We start from the raw sequence: 24,304 nt of genomic DNA on the forward strand, positions 1-24,304 counted from the left end.
ACAGGACTGGGCTAATTGGAGGAATATGGGAGAGGCCTTCACCCTGCAGTAAGTATAGTTCAGCTGATGATGATGAAGTGGAATTGTATCAAGGAGAGTATACTATTGTTTTCTTTCGACACGCTACTTCACCAATAAACCCGAGCTCATAGAGTGGGAGTGAGAAGTTGTGTGAAACGTGGTCTGTTGCATGAACTGGCCAGCAGCGTCGTTGTAGCTAAGAGATGCTGTGCCCTCTTGCCCTTAGGCACAGCTACTGCGTTTCTCTTGATGTCTCGTTTCTGCAAGAACAGCTCGCTTCTACATTAGCACATCTGGTGCTTCGCCAAGTATATCCACGGTGGTTAACTGCTGCTGCATTTCAGCATTTTGTCACGTTCCCCCAGCTTCAGCAAAGTTGTATGTGTGGACATGTGCAGTTGAATGTTAAGCGTATTATGCTGACAAGGTTTTGCAATCACTTTGAACATAGTGTTGGAAACTGAGATTATCCGTATTGTACCAAGTGGGAGCAAGAAAGTGCAACTCCACAGGACACTTTCAATGCGTGCAATTTCGAGCACATGAACTGAGAACTGAACTGAGAACATATCAATCAGGCTTTACTGCTTATACTTTTTGATACCACATTAAGACAAAAAAAAACTTGAAGTACATGAAATGTTTAGAGCACCGATTTGAAAGCAAAGCCATTATAGTTTACTACTGCAACTTACCTTCATGGTTTTAGGGTCCAAGTCAGCATAATGTGTCGGTTCTTTCGTACCAGTCTCCACTGCAGCACTCTCTTCTTCCTGTGTTTTGTTGAGACAGCAGCATTCAAGATAGAGTAAAAGACAAGTGTCAGCCACAAGAAATAAAAAGCACACTCTACAAAGCAGTGTAAAACCATGGCTACCCATTACTTGGAATATGTGAACCACTTACATTACAATCTGGCAAGAGGTAACAGTGATTCCAGCATCGGCTCCTTAACTAAGATGATTGCAATTATCTGCAAAACACTAGTCAAGCTCATACCTCGACATTACGACACTTGAAAGAAAAAGGCTTGAGGCTGTGCCACATTTTAATTTGGCAGACATGACACCACAAAACTCCTGTCAAGACAAGCTGAATAAATGAGAGAGATGGAAGAATAGCAGTAAGAAGTTAGGATATACGAGCAAATTCTATATAAGTAAAAATTTCACATCTCAGAAGTTCGATATTAAGCCACTAATATGAAGCTTTAAAGTAAAATATTGGTAAGAAAGGAATGATTTGCTAAAGTTAAGTTCACTACTTACTCTCTATACACCTCTCAGCTACACTGGTCAAAATTTTACCTATTCAGAACCAGTAGCACATCATACAAACATGAATATGTAACGTCTCGTACACCAGTAAAACTGAACACCTCCTATACCTTAAATATGACGAATTTGCACATGTCTGCAGGTATCTCACCCTCGTTACTAGACTGAATTGTAGTTAGCTGAAATGCACTAATGACAGCACAAGAAACTATGTTAGTGTTAAATATAGTGTGTTTTGCAATACACATCCTCCAAAACTTCAAATGGTAGCTTCTACCACTTTATCATTGGTGTACTGCTTATGCTTATAAGACAGGCTAATACCAGTAATAATTAAAAAAAAAGCAGTCAAGTATATAAAGCACACTAGTAGTCTTAAAATTGCTCTAGCAAGTATAATTGTTAAACAGCACACCATAGAAAAAATAATTATGCTTTCATTTGGTCATATTTAAAAGCAGGATTTGGTGTGTGACAAATCCTACATTTTTTTTTTTTTAAACTTCACAAAACTAACAATTTCTTAAACTTTCATATTCAACTTCACACTAATAGGAGACTCATGGTGTGCTCGTTATATTTCAAAAATATTATCAATTATTGCTCAACTCAGTGCCTGCAAGTTCAAAAAAATATTCTTCTAGCAAAAAAACTTGTGTCAGTAGATATATTTGCAACCCCTCTTTATGCGACTTCATCTCCCCACTCCACCATGATGCCCCCCTCCTCCCTTTTTTCAGTGATGACAGATCTTGCGATGAACGTTGACATCTGAAAACAAGGGATGGCTTTCAATGCCACCATTTTGATGTCTAAAAAATAAATAAGAATAACATAAAACAGATGATGCCACCATATAGGAACTAGCATAAAAATGTCGAACAGTATATCCAAAGCGAGAACCTGTACTAAAGCATGACGAGAGAGAAAGGGAGAGAGAGGGAGAGCAAACAACAAAAAGTTCAAGCTGTATTCCCAAGCAAATTGTTGTCAGTTGTTCTTTTCGACGTGGCTGGAGCAGCAGTGGCACGTCCTGGGCGATTCATGGCTCGAGCAGTGGAGGACCAACTGACGACCAATGCAGTTACAAAATACCAAGAAAAACCCCAATGGCTATGCTGTGCCAACAAGAAAGTGAGCAATCGGGGAAGAGAGGCGTGGTAGAAGCAAGGAAGAGGGCCGAGTGCCTTGGAAGGAGCCGCTGTGTCGCCTGCCGCTGCCGAGTCGTCAGCTGCTGTGTCGTCTGCGTTGCGCAGGCGCAGCTCCAGGTCGGCCCACTCCTGTCGGGTGGGCATGCAGCGCCACACGTCGGGGAAGAACAGCACCACTTTTTCCAGGGTAGCCGTTGGAACCTTGGCGCCGTTGGGGGAGGGGTTCTCCCTACGGTAGCAGATCTCGGCGAAGCGATACCTGCGGGCCAAACAGGGGCCGCCGTCAACCCTGCCCGCCCCAACCCCCACCCCCCCACCTGCCCCGCTGCCAGCCGAGGGTGCACCTCCCCACCAAGCTCGATCTGCCGGACGTCGTCGAACCGCCCCACTACCTCCCTACGCAGGGCCTAAGCTTTACACTCTTCTGGCGGTGATGGCTGCACTGCGGGGTCAGCGAGGGCAGCGAGCATTCGAGGACTAACCATCATGCACTCCCTGAGCGCTACTTATTGCAGGCAACAAATGATGCCACTAGCTTGTCACAGGTAAGGTCTTCACATGCCAAATCAGGGGGAAAAAAAATTTACACAAGAGCATTGATCCCGACACACGTAAGAAAAAAAAGAATGAATGTAACATATGTGACCATTTTCCATTGCAGAGGAGTGCATTTGGTTTCACCATGAATGGAAAATATATGTCTGTCGCTGAATGGTGTCACTTCTAACTTAACTGTCTGCCATACACTGTACTGGGAAATGTACTGTATTGTAATAGGCTCCCATGCTCCTTATATCCATCGTTCTAAGTGCATATGCTGCTCTCCATTATACCACAGCTGCATGTACCTAGTACAGTGTGGTATAGCACCTATATGGTTGCGACTTTAAACCTAATGAGAAAACACATTGACATAAGCTGAGCCTCAGAAAAAAAATTAGTTAGAAATACTTAGAAATAAATTCTGAAAACACATGGAAGCTTTTTGTAATGACAACAGAGTCCAACTTAAGTTAGAGTTGGCTATACTACTTTGCTGTCAGTTACTTTGCAATTTTGCAAAATTTATAGCATCATACTACCAAATGACAGGCAAGAACACATAAAATAAAAGAACAAAGCCCACGGTTAAAAATTTAAAGCAAACAGAATCAAAACCCTTTCTATTTTACTTGTGAAAGGAAAGCAAGAACAGCTGCTATTAAACAGGCTTAATAAAGAATGCATCGTTGTGGACACCATGCTTGAAGGAGATTAGGTTTTGGATGACAGCATGCTGTGCACTGGAAACTGGAAGAGGGGTGCAATTACAAGGCATTGTACAGGGTGATCCACTTCTAGCTACAACACGGTCACTGCTTTTAAAGCAGCATTGCGTCGAATGCAGGCGTGTATTGAAGCAAAGCGATATATGCACAGTGGGACGCGGAGGTGATGCTTCGCATGGGCCTGCCGTCTAGCTTTATGGAATGGCCGGGTCGGACGCAATGATGCTTTGAAAGCAGTGGCCGTGTTATAGCTAGAAGTGGATCACCCTGTACACTAGGTAAATGAGGTTCCTCCCTGCCCAGGTAATAGCTGCATAAGAGGGCCTTCTGTTTTAACATGCCCTTATTTTTGCTCAAGTGTTTTTGCATGTCTGCTAATGCAGACAAGCATCTCCCAAAATGTCTCCTTGTTCACTAATGTTTTGGCATTCTCTGGAATACACCTATTCCTACTTATGACAGATAAAACCCTCTCTCCAAGGCTTCTTGAAAGGATTTATGCCAAAAAGACAAAGGTCTCAGGCATGCCACGTTAGTGGCATGCCTGAGACCTTTGTAAATAAAGCCAGGACAGCCACCTTGCATACATACGAGTAGACTACAGGCTGTCTTACAAATATTTGGTTACATCAAACTTACCAGAAGTACATAAAACATACAACTTAACAAAAACACAAACTTAAATGACCCTTTCACATAGACCACTGGGACCTTCGCTGTGCTAAATCTGCATTTAAATTCTAGTGCGATCGAAACTAGATGCCAATACACAGACCTTACACCCAACCGGGTGTTGCTAGATGCGTCCAAAGTAGTCGGCTGGTGGACTAACATTGATGTTACGCTGAATAACTGAAGATGTAAAACATTACCTTGGCCCCTACTTACTCACCGAGCTAGACGGCAGCACATGGCCCAATTTGCAATACCCAATTTGCAATACCCAATTTGCAGCACTTTTAGCTTTACAAAGAAAACTAAATTAAAGTTACTTTGCTGCAGAAAGTTGGTATTATGTGTGTCTACAAACAGGGACAACATGGACACAGCATGTCTGAAAGGCATATGCTACCAGCACTGCAATGCAAAGTAAGGGAACAGGAAGTCGCCTCTATTTTGCATTCAGTAAATAGCCAGCAGCCACAGATAAAACTATTTCACCATCTATTCTGCGATTGAGTAATGAGATAGTTTGGTTCCTTGGTCAAACTGATCATAGTTACTATGTGAAGGGTTAACTTAATAAGATCATGGATAAAAAAAAAACTAGGGACCAGAAGAAAGGTGGACACAGGAAAGGTCCCATGTCCACCTTTCTTCTGGTCCCTAGTTTTTTGTGCGCTGTTCATTTTCAACCATGAACCTATATCAAACTGCCCAACTGGATGCTCTACTGAACTCATTAAGGCATGCATTAACATAACACTACTTATCTTTTACTTGAACCTTCGAATGCATACTACAGTTAACATTATTGCTGTATGCAGCACATCGCGCGTCATAGGTCACCAAAAGACCTTTCAAGCAAGCTCAAGAGTACAAGATAAAATCTCCCACACTTGTTGCCTTCTCCCTTGCTCCTCTGGAGTGATAATATTGGCCGTACCATTTCTCAAACACCCTCAGAATGAACACATCCACTTCCCACTCCACGTTCTCATTAACCAGCAGGCAATTATAGGAGACTTGAGTAGAAGCACGTTGTTCATTTGCTCATGTGACGGATAACACCATGAATCCCAAAGAAAGTTTTGCTTATCACAAACAAAAATGGATACACAGAGAAAGAAGCTTCCTTGACAAAATGAAAGCAATCTGCTTTGGCAGCTTTAACACACGGCGACACAAAAAAAAAAAAGAAAAAGAAAAAAAAAAGAAATGTAGAAATAAGCGTAAACAACAAAAAATACAGGATGGGTGGTAGCACCCATCCTGTCTTGTGTGCAGACGTGGCATGCTCAATTTTGGTCGGTTCGGTTAGTTTCAGAGCACTAACAAAGCAACAAGACCCCATAACGAATCGGCCGGAACCAGTCACGCCCAAGGCGCGAGGCGCAGGACAATTCTTCATTCCCTTCTTTTTTTAAGTGTGGTATAAAACCTTGCAACTTCCCAACACCTCTCTCCAAGCCATCGCAGTCAATTGGCGATTTCTCCGAGTTTATGCAGAAAGAAAAACTTGGCTCTTTTCGTTTCCACAACAAATACGAGACGTCTCGGAACGAGACCTTTTCATTCAAAAATGACCGTACGCAGAAGAGCTAACAAGGAAATCGGTATAGTATCAGGTGGATCTCATTTTTTAGTGTTCTGCATACTCATGCAGTAGCCGGCAGCACAACAGTACTTCATACCTCTGTTTTGCTTTGGCAGAATCACTTCTGTCACTGCGAGAACACCACCTCGTGCAACTCCTCCGCCGCACATGCACATGCAGCGAGCCGAAGTATGCTTTGGTGGCGCCCCAACGTATCGCGGTTTGCTATCATGCAAAAAATGCGCCGCTTCCATTACACGATCAGACTTTAGCTTGGGTTACCTTTGAACCTGAGCCCCAAAATCAGTGTAAATGCATGCATTTTACTTGCGATATCAGCTGGCAATAATGACACCTGCATTTATTTTTTACCTTTTCTAGCTTATAAATGCTTCATTTTTACCGCAAGTGGTCTCTTAGTGATTAGAATGTGGCACCTTGTTAATAGAGGACAACTTCTCTATCATCAGTGCACTCACTCTAAATGATATAACACAGGAAGAAACTATTGTTTGTGCATGTTTTCTTTTTTTTCCAAACTAGAATTAGCTGGTCATTTCGCATGATGCATATGCCATTTGAGCTTTCGAACAATGTTCAACACTACTCAGCGCTCACCTCGAGTCGAATTCAAAAACTTCCACAACTTGCACACTAAGAAAACATCAGACTACCCACTCCTGATGCTGCTCACTGTTGCAGCATGCGAGCGAGCACTACAAACAAAGCATCATGTGATGCAGGGTACACGTAATGTAGTTGGGGCCCTTGCCAAGGTCAATCATCTCTCCTGCAAATCTCTTTCACAAATGACAGTTCAATGGCCTCTGCAGACTAGTCTGGTCTCACTGATGATTTTAACTCAGTGCAGAAACTATTTCTTTGCACTATAGGGTCCAATATGTGTTTCCATTAAATCTGTAATCAATTCGTACAGCGTTTTGTCCTGCGTGGACCCGCTGAAATCCATGACTAAAGCCCCTAACTTTACACGGAGGAAAATTTTAAATTCCACAGAAGACAAAAAATAAAAATGCTTCAATATGCACCTGATATTATGTTCAGAATCAAAGTATGAATACTGCGTGAAGTATTTTATTTAAGCTTTTTTCAAGGTAGCTAAAGCAGCCTTTGCCCCCTAGGCTTGAAAGTTGCTAGGAGAAGCCAGCATTTTTGTTTTTTTTCTTTATTGACCTTGGGGAAGAGTATGGCATGCAAGTGGGAAGGAGAAAGTGGCTTTGAATGAAGAAAACATGCAGGGTCGGTCATTGAGGAAAAGAAGACATAGAAAGATGAAAGAGTTGAATGGACTAAAGGAAGAAAGGAAGGGTGAACAGGCACAGGACTGGACAGTTCGAAACGCGTAAGTAGCAATGGTGACAACAGCTACTGCTGCTGCTGCTGCTTGGGAGGCAGTGTGCATTAACATAGTACAGGTTTGGCTTTGCTCTTCTATACTATCTGAATTGTTGCCTCAAAAACAGCAGCAATGTATCGACTGCTTCTATATTCTAAATGCAGTCTGCATTTGTTGGGGATGGGGGGCCTCAGTTGTGGTTAGAATGAACAGTTTGAGACTGCAATCTAATAATATTTCTTTGAAAATCCTTCTGAACCTCAAACTCCCCCTTCATGCAACTAAGATGACACAGTCGCTTTTCCATCATGCTTTCGTTCCTGCTGATGCTCGTAACATGATGTAGCATCAAAAAAGAAAATGTGGCAGCTAACACACAATTTTATGAGAAATGCTTGATCTAAAATTTCTCATAGAACCGTGGGAAACTAGGATAATTAATCACGAGTATAATATTGCAACTGTTGGAATAAATGTTCAACAGAGCAGGGCACCTTCGCAAAGACCAAAACTGCACCAAAGGAAACTGACTTGAATGCCCGGACCCATCAGTGCTTTATTATGAGCACTGCATAAAAACAACTTTCCCATGTTTTGCCAATGTAACATGCTATTCTCGCATCTCTCAATGTTTGTGCTCCCTGCAAACCCCAATGTAATATACTGCACCTTATTTTGGCGAGCGTTTACAACTTCTATTACAAGGGGGCACTGAGGACACAAAATAAATGCCAATTACTAATCAGCTGTAGCAGCAGTTTTATCCCCAGGAGCTGAACAAGCACAGATTCAATCAATGCTATCTTGTTTTAACCAGTGAAACATAACCTTAAAAGAAACATGCTAACAGGAGCATGTCCTGGTGCACGTCACAGCACCATAAATGTCGAGGTATACAACTACCTCCTACACCTCTAGGCAGCGAAATCAAGCATATTCCAATCCTTCAATATTCTTCACAACCTCTATAGATACCCACCCCATCTCACTTGGCAGATGACATATTAGTTAAGAGCACAAAAAATACTCCCAGAATCAGCATCTGTAATAATAATTGGTTCACAGGAAGGGAAAGGCACAGTATCTAACAAGTGTGACAGAAACTGCGCCTTTCCCTTCCTGTGCACCAATTATTATTATTACATATGCTGACTCGAGAAGTATTTTCTGTACTCGTAACTAATATGTCAGCTGCTAAGTGAGATGGGGTATCTGTAGAGCTTGTGAGAAATATTATCAGCATATCTTATTTATAGGCACACTCAGCAACAGTAAATTTCCATCCCATTATGCTCTTACTACATTGTCACCAGACGAGCTGGCCACGTTTGCAAGCTAGCCACAACACAGGGGACATAACGGCACGTCTCACCTCCAGTCCACACACTTCGACTGCAGCAATCAACAACTGTACACCCGTATGTGTGCAAGTGCCTTGTATACAAAGCATACATCACTGTTAATACTTAACAAACACTAACTTATAAAAATTAGCCTTCTGCTGTTCAAAAAAAGAAGAGTTAACAAAATGTTAGGGGCCTGTGCTAGAGTACTGCACGAGATCAGGCCAGGCTGGAAAAATGCTGCTTTGCCGGGCCTAGGCTGGGCTCGGGCTTGATGTTGCGGGCCTGGCCCGGGCCCAGGCTTGAAGTGGTGGGCCCAGCTGTGCACAGCTTCTTTCAGAAATGAAGGAATCCTGCCTAAAAATTCGATCGAGTGATTCATGAATAAACCACTACAGTGGTACCATTGTTGATGCAGAATGAGAGAAAGTTTATTTGTAGACCGGGTTTAATCAGGCCACTCATGTGGTTTGTCAAAGTACTAACTTCGCACGTGCATACCTGGCGCTGTTAAAAAATATAAGCCCAAAAAGTTGAAAAGAAAAAGCGGGGAAACCCAGCAGCCAGCTTTAATATACAGTGAAGGCCTTATGGAGGGATGTAACGCATGACATACAGCGTGTTTGCACAAGCACGCGCCTCCTGAAGTACACAATACCAGTGAGCAAGCACTGTCGAACCTATGAGTAGGCGCTCTATATCTTCTTGGTTTTGTGTAATCATTAAGAACTGGACATCTCAAGCCTCATAAGAGCTGCTGGAAGACCTTTAATCGATTGCTCGGCACACAGCAGTTTGTTCAAATATGGCCTTCGATTGTCTGCCTTCGTTCCCCGCCCCCGAAAAAAAGTTCCTATTCTGTGAAACAGCATTAGATTAGAGCGTATTGATTTAGGAATCTATGTGTTTAAGCAAAGAACTTGGCCAAATAGCTAATTTCTAATAAGGTGCCATATATTTAAAATGCCTATAATCCATAGCTTTTAAACATATATTGTAACTGAATAAAATGTCTTCCCAAAAATTTCTTTTCCAAACCTTTACTTCTGCGGGCACTATAACTGTGCCTTTCTCTGCTGAGAAGAATATTATAAGGTTTTTTTTTTTTCTCATGTACTGGTTAAGCAGTACATATTCTAGATATCTAAGCAGACTTTGCCAGGCCTCAGGCGGGCCTAGTCATGGAAACGTGGGTCCGGTCTGGGCCAGGCCCGGGCTGGGCTCGGGCTTAAACTGGTAGGCTTGGGCCGGGCCAGGACCGGAAGATCAGGCCCGTGCAGTGCTCTAACCTGTGCAGCCTCTTTCATGATGACTAAATGAACGAGGCATCTTTAACAGCATTTGAAAAATTGACAATTTTGTTGCGCAGCAAGAATGGTGCACTAGATAAAAAAAAAAAAAGAAAGAAAACCGAAAAGACCAGCAACACACCAATCAGTGTCAATGGTGCCCAATTTGGGCTTTGCTGCCGAGCCTATCACAACCTAGAGCTGCTATTCCTACAGGTCAGCACTGACGTTCAGAAAGCAATTTTAAAAAACACAACCAGGACATTTTTCAGTCTCAAACGCTGAAGAAAAGAAAAAATGCTTGCTAAGTTAGGTTTTAATACCTCTAATAACACTTGCTCACAGTGAAGCAGATTACTCTTCCTTTAACCTTCAAAGGAGTTCAGCATGCTCACTTTAAAATATTCACGAGGGCAGAACGGCGCAAATGGATATATAGAAAAGGTGCACAATGTTACTGGTTGGCCAAATTCTGTCCCTCCTCGTGGATTCAGGAAATGGGGAGCTGCTCAGACGTGGTTTGGACAAGCAAAGCTACCAAGCTGGCAGAAACAAAGTAGAAAGAGGCGAACAGGAAAGAAGAGGCCGTAAAGTCTGCTGCCACACTGGAGGAAAGGAATTGGTGTGAAATTGATATAATCAACACATTCCCATTCCATCTTCTCACAAGTGTCAACCCAACTTTATCTCTGCTAGAACAAACATGGCAAACCATGCATGTAAAAGCAAAAAAGACTGGAGAAAGAACAAGATAGGAAGTGGACACCAAAAATAAATGAGATGGGCAGCAGGACAGCTTGCAAGAGGAAATGCCACAGAAATTGGACCGTACACACAACTGCACCCAAAGCACGACACCATAAGCACGTGTGTAAAAATGCAAGAATGCAAGGCACCCAGCCACATCAAACACAGACCTTGTTCCAAGACACTAAAAGGAACACAACTAGAAGCTAGCAAAATACTAACCAGGTACTACTAAACAAATAATTAATCCATAACATCCACCTCTGCATGGTCATATGCTAGCTACAAAGGAAACAGAGATAAATAGCAACTAAATAAACCAAGAAAGCTTGAAGCTGGCAAGTCAAGGCAGATCTATCAAATCGAAGAGGAAACCTATAAGGGGGAATCACTCAAGGTGAAGTGAAATTTAAACACAATATTGTTAACCTGAACACAGCTGCACAGCTATAAATTAAAGCTTTAAGCTTAGATCCTCCTTGAACTTTTGCAACAGAAAGAAAATTCTTTTACGCTAAATCTTGGTTCAAGTTATCAATGAATTTGACCTACATCCTAATTATCCAGGTTACCTGGTAGATGTGGTCTGGGGTTCAAGCCTCAGATGCTGACGAATTTCCCCTTGAGTTGAGAAAGCTGTAACTGCACTCGGGAATCTTACCGTAATTGTTCGCTTGTGTGAAGTGTGCTCGAGATTAGAAGTTTGACCTGAAGAGAGTGAACTGTGACACTACTCTGTATACATGTTTCCTTTTTTAAGAAGATTTTAGCCAACTAGCTTTGTTGACACTTTTCTACCTTTAGCATGTGCAAGAAATTTTAGAAGGTTAAACATTAGTACGCAAGAATGGTAATATCGGAATAGTGTTCTACTAGCCCTATTCATCTGAATTTTACCTCAAAACAAATTTGACCTATAAGATGAATAGCACGTTACTTGCTAGGAGATAAAAAAAACAGAAATGCTTTGAAATGCTTTGTATGCAAGCTTCCTTGTCATGCGATGTCATGACTCATATACGTACCATATACAAGTAACCCGCACCCCAACCTTAGACTGCATGAAATTAAACAAATACCATCACGAATAAATTAAACATTTTCCTGAAGAAAAAAAGCATGACTAGGCAGTTACAACTGTGCAACAAGTGATAATTTTGTTTTCAAGACAAATTCATAACAAAAACATCACTCCTGCTGTCTGATTCCGACAGTCAGTCATTGCTCCCACTGCTGTCATCCAAGGCTTTACTGCCACTTCTAAATATGCACAGTAAAACCTCATTAATTAGGAAAGTTTGATAATTCAGACTCGCCAGACTCCCACTGAACACCCATGTAAGCCAGTGACATTAGAAGCTTGTTTATTCAGATGCCTTGCAGCTTGCACTGTGCCAAGGTGTGAGCTGCTCGACAAATGACTGTTCAACTATTCGTCACTAAACTTGGACTGCATATCACTGTTTCCTGCACCCCTCTGATGTGTACACAAAAGTAGGAGTGCTGACAATCAACACATCGACGATGTTTCCAGCCATACAGTTTCATTTTGGGGTTTCGCCACTAGCCTGCGATGATGGTGGTATTAGCCATCCTCATCAGCCAGCCAACAGAGCCTGTAGCAACCAGTCATTTAGAGTGATAACTACCTTGTTGCTCATTTTTTCATGCCCCTGTGGAATCAATGTGTGCCTCCATACTTTCCACCAGTGTGGCATTTCTGTCCTTCCAGCATGCCGCAACTCCAAGTCCGCCAAGGTGGTCCAGACTATTTGTACAGTGAAGCCTCCTCACATGAAACGCCACATATCAAGTTTCCAGCTTTACTGCACTGCACACGGAAAAGAGTTGCGGAGGCCTTTGCCATTCTGAGGTAATTTTGCTTCCCACATTCCAGATAGTGTGCATGAATTAAACATTTCATGAAACTGTAAAACATTGTGGTTGTCGCAGAATTTTCACCTTAAATGTCACTATGAAAGATTGCTTCGAAGAACATTCATGATGGCTAAACAAGGCTGCCCAACAGTAAAAACTGACCTGAACGCATTACGGCACCCAGCTCCGAGGGCCCAACAGCATTCTAAAGTGTGCTGTAAGCATGGCCAGCATGGCATTGTAGAATAAACAAACTATGTACTGCTAGACCTCAATGTAGCAACCCCCCCCATGAAGCACATTCCTTGATATTGCAAAGTTTTTCAATTCCCCAACGGAAGCATGTGCATTTGACAACTCCACGTAACAAACAAGCTACGGCGGTTGACCTTGATACAACAAACTCGCTACGGCGACTATCTCTTAGGTATTGCTGAATTACTGGACATTTGAAAGAACTGGGAAACTTTCACGACGATAAAGCATGAACTGAGAGAAACATATACGATCGCAACGAGTGACCGCAGTTGATACAATGCGCTGTGTTTCAGTTCTGACAGTGTACCAACGTGGCAAATGCGGCAGCTGTTTCCATTGTTTTCGCTTTTGGAACATGGCACGACAACAGTTCAGGCTCAAAAGCAGCGAAAAATAGCAGGGCGAAGAAAAAAAAGACACAGGGTGAGCAGTGTGCACCCATCGGCGTCACGCAGTTGCTTGCAAGACTGCGGTGCTGATAGCTCTTGCGCGTCTGAAGCGGGAACAGCTAAGAGCGTCGACAGTGCGAGGCGAAAAGTCCGTTTCCTGAGGTGATGAGGCAGCAGAGGCGGGCAGACAGAGAGCGGAAACGTGCACAAAGATGCAGGCGTCTCCTTGCCCTGTGGCGGCACGACCACACGCGCTCTCCCCTAGCCTGGCTATGGTGCCTCCGCCACACCCCTCCCCCTGTCCGTTCTCGTAGACATGCCGTGCAAGTCACGGCGAAGATGGAGGCTGCTGCTGCCATCACCCCGCAATAATATTTTTCCGCCCTATAACCTTAAGCACTAATGAGAGTTTACTGTAAACACTTCAAGGTTAATTTTCCCTAAATTTAATTCTCATTTTAGTTTCTCATTCTGCACTGCCCTTTCAAGCCTTCGCACAAAAGCTGCATACAACGAAAACCTGGATGTAACAAAAAATTGCGAGCCTTTTACAATTTTGTTATAACCAGGTTTAACTGTGGATTTGGCAGTGCCACTTGTTAGACCCTCACCAGCACAATGCACACTGATGATGACAAAGATGTCGAACTCTGTAAGGGAGGCTGTGCATTGCCATAAAGCTGAAGCCAACCTTGACCCCGCCACCCCAAAGAAAAAACATTCGCAGGTAACCTGTACCCAACATTCTAAATTAGTTTTTTCAAGTCTTAGCGTAGGTTATACACTATAAAACACCACCTACAGTTCATATATCAGTGCAGACTGACAAAAAGAACTAAGAACTGAACACACGTGCAACAGAGTCATAATCAATGGCTATACAGCCACTAAGAGCCATTGTCTGAAACAAAACCATTGTAAGTAATCTATTAGCTAAACATGGTCCATAAACCATTTGTCAAATATCCAAACAATGGCAACTAAAAGACCTCTGTTGCAGGCAAGCACCATATCAAGCTGTCAGAATGCCTAAGCATATAAGGTATAAAGGCCCTGTGATGTAAAAACTGCTTATGCAACCTCTAACCAACTAGGAAGACCAGCAAAAAACTCTGCGCTGGTGACTGTATAACTGTGCCCGTAGATAGCAGCAGTACCATTTGCAATGGTTTCTTGACACCATATGACATCCATCTCAAGGCATCTGTACAGCACAGACACTCACACCACGATTACTGGCTGCTTGCCTCAACCCATCTTCTAATTAAACACCTCAAGTAAAAACAAAAATGACAATGACCCAGTTACTAGCAACACTCTGGCGGGTGCAAGCCAAGTCTCAAAGGTCGGAAAGCTGTACAAAAGGAAAGCTGCACAAGGTTCGTGTTACCTCATTAGGCTTCACTATCCTATCCCATCACAGAAAAAAAAAAAAATCCAAATTCAACTGAAGAATGCAACAACCAGGAGAGTCATAAGTAATATGCAAAGCACAATGTGGCAGAACTACCAGCTGAACGGGAGGTCAGTATACAAGCAGGTCGAGCAAGCAGGAAACGAGATTAGCACTGACCACTGGGTGCAGGCCGACAGGTCAATGCCAGTCAGAGCACGGCAGGTGCGTACAGCAGTCCGAATCAGGGTCTGGGGATCTGAGTCAGGGTTCAGTCCATCAAGAGAAGGTGACCAGGGTCCTCCAATGGCCACTGTCTCACTCTTGCCCTTGAGCCCCACCAGGAACGACAGCACACGAGCTGGGTGCAAAGCAGTCCCTGAGCGCGACTCATCCTCGGCCAAGGCACAGGTCTGCTGATACAGCTCTTCCAGTGATGGGCTTGAAAGCAGCATCACCTGTTAGAAAAACAATACGGTGAGCCATAGCTCGAACAAACTTCATTCCAGGCCAAATCTGGAACTCTGTGTGCAATCTTCCGAACACCGATGAATGATGATGGGTATGATGAATGATTACGATGATGGGTAGAAAAACAATACGGTGAGCCATAGGTCAAGCAAACGTCTTCATTCCAGGCCATATCTGGAACTCTGCACGTGATCTTCCGAACACCAATGTATGATGATGATTCGTAGAAAAACAATATGGTGAGCCATAGTTCAAACAAACGTCTCCATTCCAGGCCCTATCTGGAACTCTGCGTGCGATCTTCCGAACACCGATAAATGATGATGATGATGGGTACAATGAATGATTACGATGATATGTAGAAAAATAATACGGTGAGCCATAGCTCAAACAATAGTCTTCATTCCAAGCCATATCTGGAACTCTGCGCACAATCTTTCGAAGACCGATGAATAATTACATTGATTGGTAGAAAAACAATATGATGAGCCATAGCTCAAACGTCTCCATTCCAGGCCATATCTGGAACTCTGCGTGCGATCTTCCGAACACCGATAAATGATGATGATGATGGGTACGATGAATGATTACGATGATGGGTAGAAAAACAATATGGTGAGCCATAGCTCAAACAAACGTCTTCATTCCAGGCCATATCTGGACTCTGCGTGCGATCTTCCGAACACCGGTGATAGATGATGTGTATGATTAATGATTACGATGATGGGTAGAAAAACAATATGGTGAGTCATAGCTCAAGCAAACGTCTTCATTCCAGGCCATATCTGGAACTCTGCGCGTGATCTTCCGAACACCAATGAATGATGATGATGATGATGGGTACGATGAATGATTACGATGGTGGGTAGAAAAACAATATGGTGAGCCATAGCTCAAACAAACGTCTCCATTCCAGGCCATATCTGGAACTCTGTGCGATCTTCCGAACACTGATGAATGATGATGATGATGGGTACGATGAATGATTACGATGATGGGTAGAAAAACAATACGGTAAGCCATAGCTCAAACATCTTCATTCCAGGCCATATCTGGAACTCTGCGCGCGATCTTCCGAACACCGATGAACGATTACGATGATGGATATGTACAGGTGAAAGAGGTAAAAGTTCATGCACTGCACTAAAATAAATCCCCTCGGCAAGGAAGCAGCCCTTCTGGTCGCTGTTTAGGTGGAAGTGGGCCGGTAGGCGTACGGCTTCATGCGCAAAACGTGAACTTCTGAGAGCCGACATCGATCGGCGACAGTGTGCAATGGGACAACGTGGTAGTTCATGGAGATGTTTGCTGAAGCACGGTGCAAGGATCGATGTAGCGGTGGAAACTTCTCGCACAATCCAGGAGTGCGAACTGATCACGGGGCAAAAAGAGACAGTGCGGTGATGCTGGTCACAGCAATGTTTCCATTCTTGCTAGGCAGCTTCAGTTTTGCGGTGAGCAATTTATCACCAATGGGCCATATGTGTAGCAAGCAGGTCGCCCAACGATGCAGATGGGAAGGCAGGAGCAGAGAAGGTGGTGTTGAATAGTGTTGTGGGTTGACAGCCATACACTAAGAAGAAAACGCTGTAGCCAGTGGTGTGTTGAATGGCCAAATTATATGCATAGGTAACAAAAGGCAAAACGTTGTCCCAGTTCTTAAGATCATGACCAACATACATGGAAATCATGTCGGACAAGGTGCGGTAAAAGCGCTCGATGAGGCCGTTGGTCTGAGGATGATAGCTGGAGGATGTCTTGTGGACGGTGTTGGCGGCGCAGAGTACTTCCGCAAAGACTTGGGAAAGAAATGTCTTCCCATAGTCACTAATCAGGATACAAGGAGCACCATGGTGCAAGATGATTGCCTGCAAACTCTGCAACTTCAGAAGCGCCACTAGAACAAAGAGAGGCGTTTCAGCGTGCCGCGTCAGATGGTCAATGGCGGTTACAACCAATGGTGACTGGCGAGCGTGAGAGGTATGGGGCCGAATAAGTCAATGGTGACAGAATCAAAAGGCAAAGAGGCTGCAGGGAGCCAGCAGGAAGAGAGGTCGACTGCTTACGATGCTGGCAAGATGCAAAGGATGAAATATATTTGGAGACGCTGGTAGAAGGCCCGGGCCAAAAGTAGTGGCTTTTTATGTGGCCACATGTCTTGTAGTGGCCTAAATGACCGGCAGTGGCACTGTCGTGGTAAGTGTCCAGCACTCGATGATAAGAGAGCGAGGGACAACTGGAACCCACCGTGACCAGTAGGTAATGCCGAAAGTTGGGCGAGTTGGTTAACATTCATGATGGAAAATAGCGCGAAAGTACATGAAGGACGGAAGGAAGTAAGACACGGACAAGCGCTAACTCACAACTGCAGGGTTTATTGCTGAAGCACGCAATAAATACAGGTCACATGAAAAAAATAACAGAAGAAACAAACGGGGAGAGAAGAGAGAGAGAGAAGCAGCCTCCTAAATGGGAAGCTAGGTCATAACATAGACAGTGACACACAGTAACACGTGCCACTCATTGCTGGGGGGGGGGGGGGGGGGGAAGGTACAGCTAAGTGTAGATAAGTAAAGTTAACGTAAAGTAGAGTCTAAGAAATCAAATTTGCAATCTACCAAGTTAACCGACGGTTCGCTGACACACAAATTTTGACGTTTTTTAATATAGTAAGCCTCCATAATTTCACGAACCAGCTTGTCACGATGTCTAAAAAGAACGGTGGCCATAGAAAAAAGCGATGTGCACTTTTGATTCCCCTTATGGTTCTCTTTAATGCTACAAGCGCGGCAATGCTCCGGAAGATTCCCAGACTGATCTTTTAAGGAGTTGTGGTGTTCCCCTAGCCTAACGTTCAGACACCGCCCCGTTTGTCCTATGTAAACGCCTCCGCAAGACAAAGGCAGCTTATACACCACGCCGATCCCACAGGGTACAAACGGCGAGCGGTGTTTAACGAAGCACCCACGCCTCTTTTTCTTGTCGCCGCCAGTTTCCTGCCGATTTCGAATATGAGAGCACAGACTGTTCAATTTTGTCGGTCCAGAAAAAACCACGGAAACCCCATAGCGGCTTCCCACTTTCTTTAGTCCGTGTGCCATCCTATGGACATACGGCACGACGCCAACCTTTTGACGCTCCCGTGTAACAAGTTTTGACTTATGGCCTGCCTTAATCCAATGCACCAGTTTTCCACAAGTCATCTTAATAACATGCATGGGATAGCCAGATTCCTTCAACCTGTTGACCTGTGCAAAGACGCTCTTTTGTAAGGAATGAATACAGGATTTTGTGATTGCTGCTTTGAGACAGGACGTCGCGATACCATTCTTAATAATTTTTGAATGTCCAGAGGCAAAACTAAGAAGTGCTTTGGCAGATCGGGGGCTGTAAGCCCAACAAACGTGATCCCGGCATACGGACAAGGATAAGTCGAGGAACCGTAGTGCCAAATCTTTAGGATGCTCAACAGTGAACTTCAGGCCTGAGCTGCAATCTATAAAAACCTTCAAAATGTCAGGAATGCTATGATTTAGATCAGACTGAACAGTAAACACTAGGTAGTCATCCACATATCTGCAAATATTATAAACCAATCCAACTGAATTACGAAGAATGTTCCTGCCCACCTGCGCGAGAAAAATATTGCTTAGTACGGGAGCAACGCACGAACCAATACAAACACCAGTGCGTTGAATGTAGCAGCTTCCTTCCCAACCGATAACTGTAGAAGATAGATAAAAGGACAGAATTTCCATGAATGAGTCTACAGACACACCGCAACTGTTCACAAAGGCAAGGCTTGTCCGTGTCTTACTTCCTTCCGTCCTTCGTGTACTTTCGCGCTATTTTCCATCGTGACCAGTAGGGTAGTGAACAGAGCTGTAGAGTGTCCAGTGTTGAAATCAGAAAAGGCAGAGCTGACGACACGCCTGCTGGGTGCCGGTGATTGACCGCGGAGGCGAGCAATGATTGTGCTGCAGTAAGGATCAGCCTGCCGCAAGGCCGGGAAGTCAGTGCTGATGTCCAGCAGAGACACGTTTATGGGGGCAACATTCAGATGATCATCAAAAAGCTGACGTGAGGGGCAGAGTGTAGAGGCCGCATGGGAGACCGAAGGAAGCTATGGAGTTCTTTCTGACGTTTGGGCCGAGGAAAATTATTTAAAGCTGCAATTTTGTCAGGATCGGGCTGCATGCCCACCTTGCTAATGACATGGCTGAGGACTTTGATTGTTTTGCTTGCTAAGTGGCACTTTTAGTGTTGAGCTGGAGACCGGCTTGTGCAAGACATGTGAGAACTTCTGTGAGAGGTGCAAGCAGGGGGGGTGAAACTTCCTATACCTCCCAGCGGCCACGAATTACAGACACTAGCGCCAAACTCCCCTTCGTAGCGGGTGGGAGTATGTAAAAAATTGACTTGACGGGGGAGGCCGTATAGCGGAGCAGTCCAAAAAGCCGACGCACTGAAGGGGGTGTTGCTAGGTTGCTTCAAGCAGCGTAGGTTACGCGCTCGCGGCTCCCATGCCCGCAAGAACGCTCTGCCTGCGGATTTTCTACTGCACCTTACCGTTCATGCTGCGGCATGACCGACTTGCGGCTGGAACAGTATGATGGAAAGAAAAACCACAGGCATAGCGCTATCGAGGGCGCAGGCGCTCGCGAGCAAGTGTACCCGACCACGACAAGAAATGGCACAAAGAACACATATTGTTTCCATTTTTTTTATTACCTGCATGTGAAATAGAGAATGAAAAGATGCGACGGAGTATCACTCGCGCACACACCCACTTTCCATGGCTAAAAAGTTACAGTAATTTTCTTCGCTAATACTGTAATCTTGTGTACTTGCTTTATCAATACAAAAGAACCCAATTTTCCGGCATTGCTTGTGTCAGCATATGAACAGTTTATATGAAATTAAATAAATGATTCACATATTCATTCCACGCATTCCATACCAACCAAGCAATGCAGAAAGAGTAAATGCATGTGTTCTAGTATGCGTGGTGGTTGGTAGGTATCTGATGAAAGTAATCATATGTCAAAGTGCTATACATAAACAAAATACGATTAAAAATTTACACTACCCTTCCTGGAACAACCGTCGTCTTCGAAGTGCACTTACGCCTCTCCACAGAACATGAAGGTAACAAGTTCAACAACACCAACCACAGCGGCTGTCCCAGACTGTAATGGCCAGCACTATCAGAAAAAGAGATGGGTCCATGGAACTGGAGCTGCACGCAGACAAGTCTCTCATCTCACGAAAGGGTGGGGAGCCAGCTGTAGTGAGATGCACAGCGTGCAAAAGCTGCAAAGAACAATCGCGACTTTGGCCGATAATCCAACACACAGAGAATTCACAGCACTAGACTACACAGGCGACCGACGCAGACGTCGGTTCAAATTCAAAACGAGTGGAGTTGTAACGATTGCAGCGGTTTGCATGAGGGCGCAGACAAGCAGTGGAGTGTCGGTGCGAGGGGAAAATTTAGGCGCGAGGGAGAAGTCCTCCTCCCATGTTTTGCGCTTTTGCTTTCGCCCTCGTGTGTATAGACGTGCGGCGAATAGATGGGACGGAAGTGCCGCTGAGTTTCTGCGGCTTGGTGCAAGTGCTGAGCGAAGTCCGACAAAAAGACGTCCATTTCATTCCCCGAAGCACGGTGTAGATCATGTGCTCGAAGGTGGCTGGAGCATTACACAACCCGAAAGGCATCACATTAAATTCATAAAGACCATCGGGGATAGCAAAGGCAGTCTTGTCGTCAGATTCATGTGCAGGAATTCGGTTGAGATTCGAGAAATATTCAGCTCCTTGGAGGCAGTCCAATGCGTCATCGATGCGATGGCAGCGCATAAACATCTTTACGTGTTATCCTGTTGAGGGCCCAGTAATCTATGCGGAACCGCACAGAACCATCCTTTTTCCCAATAAGCACATGAGAGGACAATGTTTTGCGCAAGCATGTTGGCAACTTGGTCTTCAATGATTTTGCGTTCTGATGAGAAAGCGTGATATGGTCGTCCACACAAGTGGCAAGTCTGGCCTAAATCTCAGGTACACACATCAAGAGTCTTTGTGCTTCAAAAAAACTTCGAGCAAGACCATTGATTGTTCAGAAGTTAGGCCAGTGCTGATAGTTGCTGTGAGTACAGAGGAAGAGCTCGGAGAGGGAGTATTGGATAGCGGTGAGGCTCAGGAAAGCGTGAATGATGACGATGATAGGTATGTACAGGTAAAAAGAGGTGGAATTTCATGCACCATGCTCACAATACATGTTTTTCTAAATTAGCAATTTATCACAAGCAAGTTTTAAACTGGGAACAACGTTCAGCCACACCAAATATTAATCACATGAAGGAACTTCCTTTTAAGTGATAACACATACAGCGTATTTCATAGAAAAGGCATAGCCGCAACACAAAAGTAAGAAAAATGCGTCAAAAACAATGTGCACGTAATTTTGTATCGAAATTGCGATACAAACATTCTTTGTGCAGTATTCAGAATGATATAGCATTTTGCTTCTCATTTAGCATCCATCTGCTCGTCATGTTGGAGGCTAGTTTGCAATATGTATAGAATGGATGACATAAGTACCTCCAATTGCAAATGTAGATGTGCACCAAGAAGTGCAAGAGATACTGTACCTCTCCTCTCCACCAGAATCAAACCAACTAAAGACATTTAACCTTTTTCCAAGCACTGCGCCAGTCTCTGAATGCCAAACCATGCTGAACAGTGCTTCCACACGCCTTACTTAGTTAAAAGTAGAGTTAAACACCGGCTAATTTTACACGAAAGTGTATACAGCTCGTAGTGCTGAAAGGGCATCGTCCCCGTGACCTGGCATTGTGCAGACAGTTGCCAAACAAAAATTCATTAAGCTATATGGAATTTCGAATTACCAGAGTTCAAATTATGGAGGTTTTACTGTAACTATCCCGAGCGTGCCACATGTGCATGATTCTTACTGAGCATGATTGAAAATGGCATTACAGACAAGACGAGAAAGAGGCAACACAGTCGATCCTGGATATTGTCGCATAGCGAGCTACGTCCATGTCATGCGCCGATTTTCCTGACCCGTTTACAGCCTGGGAGTGGTCTGTTTTCTTGCCCACGCGTCGTGACTGTGCTTTTTCCCTCTTGTTGGCCTAAGGGTGCGCCATTATACGGATGGCCTTGCTCACACGCGGGGGCGTGCTGCGGCATCCTTTGACTTTTCTTGGGAGGCTATTCTTTGCAATCCACGCCACTTGAAAGTGGTTGGCTGCGGAGGAGGCGAGCTGTTGGAAGCTCGCGTCCCAGCCAGTTGACATTCAGACCCCTGAGGATTTGGGGGCGACGGCTGACAGCGCGGACGGAGCCTTGTGTTCTGTACCCTCTGTGTCTTTGCTGTCCATATGTTTTTGGTTGGCGTTTTGTGTATTTGTGTGCCAAGCGAAGAGTGGAGTCTTCTTGAAATTCATGCGGCGCTCGCGAGGAAACAACCTCGTGGGCACCGGCGTCTTATTGGTTCTTCAGTTCTAAAGAAAGTCTTCCCATTGGCTCCGGTAAGCGCATTTCCGCTTGGTAACAAACAGTGCCTCCTGAATCCCGGGAAAACATTTGTCAGAGGGGCTTTGGCGGCAAGTGAAAGAGGAAGAGGACGGCGACCGTTCGAGCTGCTGCTCAGGACCCCTGCTAAAGATGTCGCGTATGCCTAACCGATTTGTTGTTAATCTGAGTTTGTTATTTAATTTGCATCACTTGATTTGATTTGATTATTGTTTGAGCTCATCTTTATTAAATTAAGTTAATTTATGCCATCAATGCAGCGGAGTCTTCGTGCAGTCACGGAAGTCAAAGTTAAGAACACTTCGTTACAGTATATTACACCCAGGTATATCAAATTATTGCTTATATCAAACTGCCAGAATATCCCCTTGAAAATCCCATGCAAAAGTATAGGAGTGGTGTTTGCCTTTATCACAGCAAAACATTCAAAATATTGAACTGCGCGCTATGCCACTGTAAGAGGTGCTTCTCCGAATGATGCCCCACGATCGTTTTTCATGTACAGAGCCAGGCTGGCTGCTTAGCTTTGGTCGCATGCCAATAGCGTTAATGCTGTAAAACCGCGAGTCCGATTGAAATAGGTCTTCGCTCTGGCATGCTTGTTTTTAATGTGAAACTGCTGACATGCAGAGAACCCAAACTTCGATACACTGGTTGTCACACGGCAAGGCCAGTTTTGCTGACCGAAGGCTTGCGGCGACTCTCCACAGCCTGTTTTACTTCTAGGTTTATCGTGTACCAGTAACAGAATTGCACCTCCAATGATAAGCAGTGGCTTTTCCCAAAGCAAAGTTTGCAGCAGCTTTGATGTCAACCTCAAAGGCGCTTGGGCCACACAGCACAAAATATGAACCCGACACCCTGATGTGTCCTTATGAAATAGTGAGAGCATGTTCACACCCGCGGAGTGGCACGCAGAGGTGTGCCCCTTTGTCAAATGCATGATGCGAAGTGACGCTTCACACAAGGGTGCGCGAACATGCATCTCACGAGGGGCACTCATGGTGGGCTTTCACTAAACGGCAGGATACGTATCGGTGCACTAAGTGAGCTGGTAACACGGGTACACAATATGCATGCTTCTGAACTACAAAGCTCTCCTGCTGGCACATTTTATATATTGATAATTTTATAATTATTGATATACTGAACTGTTTTCCGATCTTCTTGGAGTTCGATATACAGTAGCTGACCGATTTTTCGAACTACAATAATTCGGACTAACGTTATATTTCGGACTTTATTCAGGAACCGTCATGCGGTCCATAGAGTGTGCACATTTTTCCGACTGATATTTCAAACACTATGGTGTCCAAAACTAAATTTCTTCTAAATTTCTAAATTTGGCACTTCTAAATTTGGCACGAGCAATACTGTGGAGATCGTTTTTTCACCAAAGGCTAGTTTTTTCGGCATCACTTAGACGCAAGTAGGCGTCGTTTTCGCAAACAAGCAGTTTAGCGCGGCCGTGAAAGCTAGGCGAAGCAGTCATTAGGATGGACTAGATTGGCTCTTTGTTCATAGTGCCCATTTGAGACAGTAGCAATAAGCGAATGCTCGACCTTTTCATTGCGGCAGCCTACAAAGAGCATGCAATCGGATTGAAAATGGAACGTGAGCACCGTCCATCACAGCTCGCTCC

The 24,304-nt window shown here is 44.3% G+C and overlaps 1 protein-coding gene across 4 annotated transcripts in view; it reads right to left on the reverse strand.

Annotated features, from left to right (window-relative positions):
* Positions 1-24,304, reverse strand: part of LOC146201850 (cell division cycle and apoptosis regulator protein 1-like) — a 178,730-nt gene that overhangs the window by 81,593 nt on the left and 72,833 nt on the right. For all 4 annotated transcript variants that reach the window (XM_084587811.1, XM_084587809.1, XM_084587807.1 and 1 more), the window contains 3 exons: positions 14,809-15,086; positions 2,486-2,708; positions 717-794 (listed from right to left, as the gene is read on the reverse strand). In XM_084587811.1, the coding sequence (XP_084443937.1) occupies positions 717-794; positions 2,486-2,708; positions 14,809-15,086 (579 nt within the window). The remainder of the gene's footprint in view (positions 1-716; positions 795-2,485; positions 2,709-14,808; positions 15,087-24,304) is intronic.

This window comes from Amblyomma maculatum, chromosome 1 (genome assembly GCF_055883805.1).
Source record: "Amblyomma maculatum isolate TAMU_Amacu chromosome 1, ASM5588380v1, whole genome shotgun sequence".
NCBI lineage: Eukaryota > Metazoa > Arthropoda > Arachnida > Ixodida > Ixodidae > Amblyomma > Amblyomma maculatum.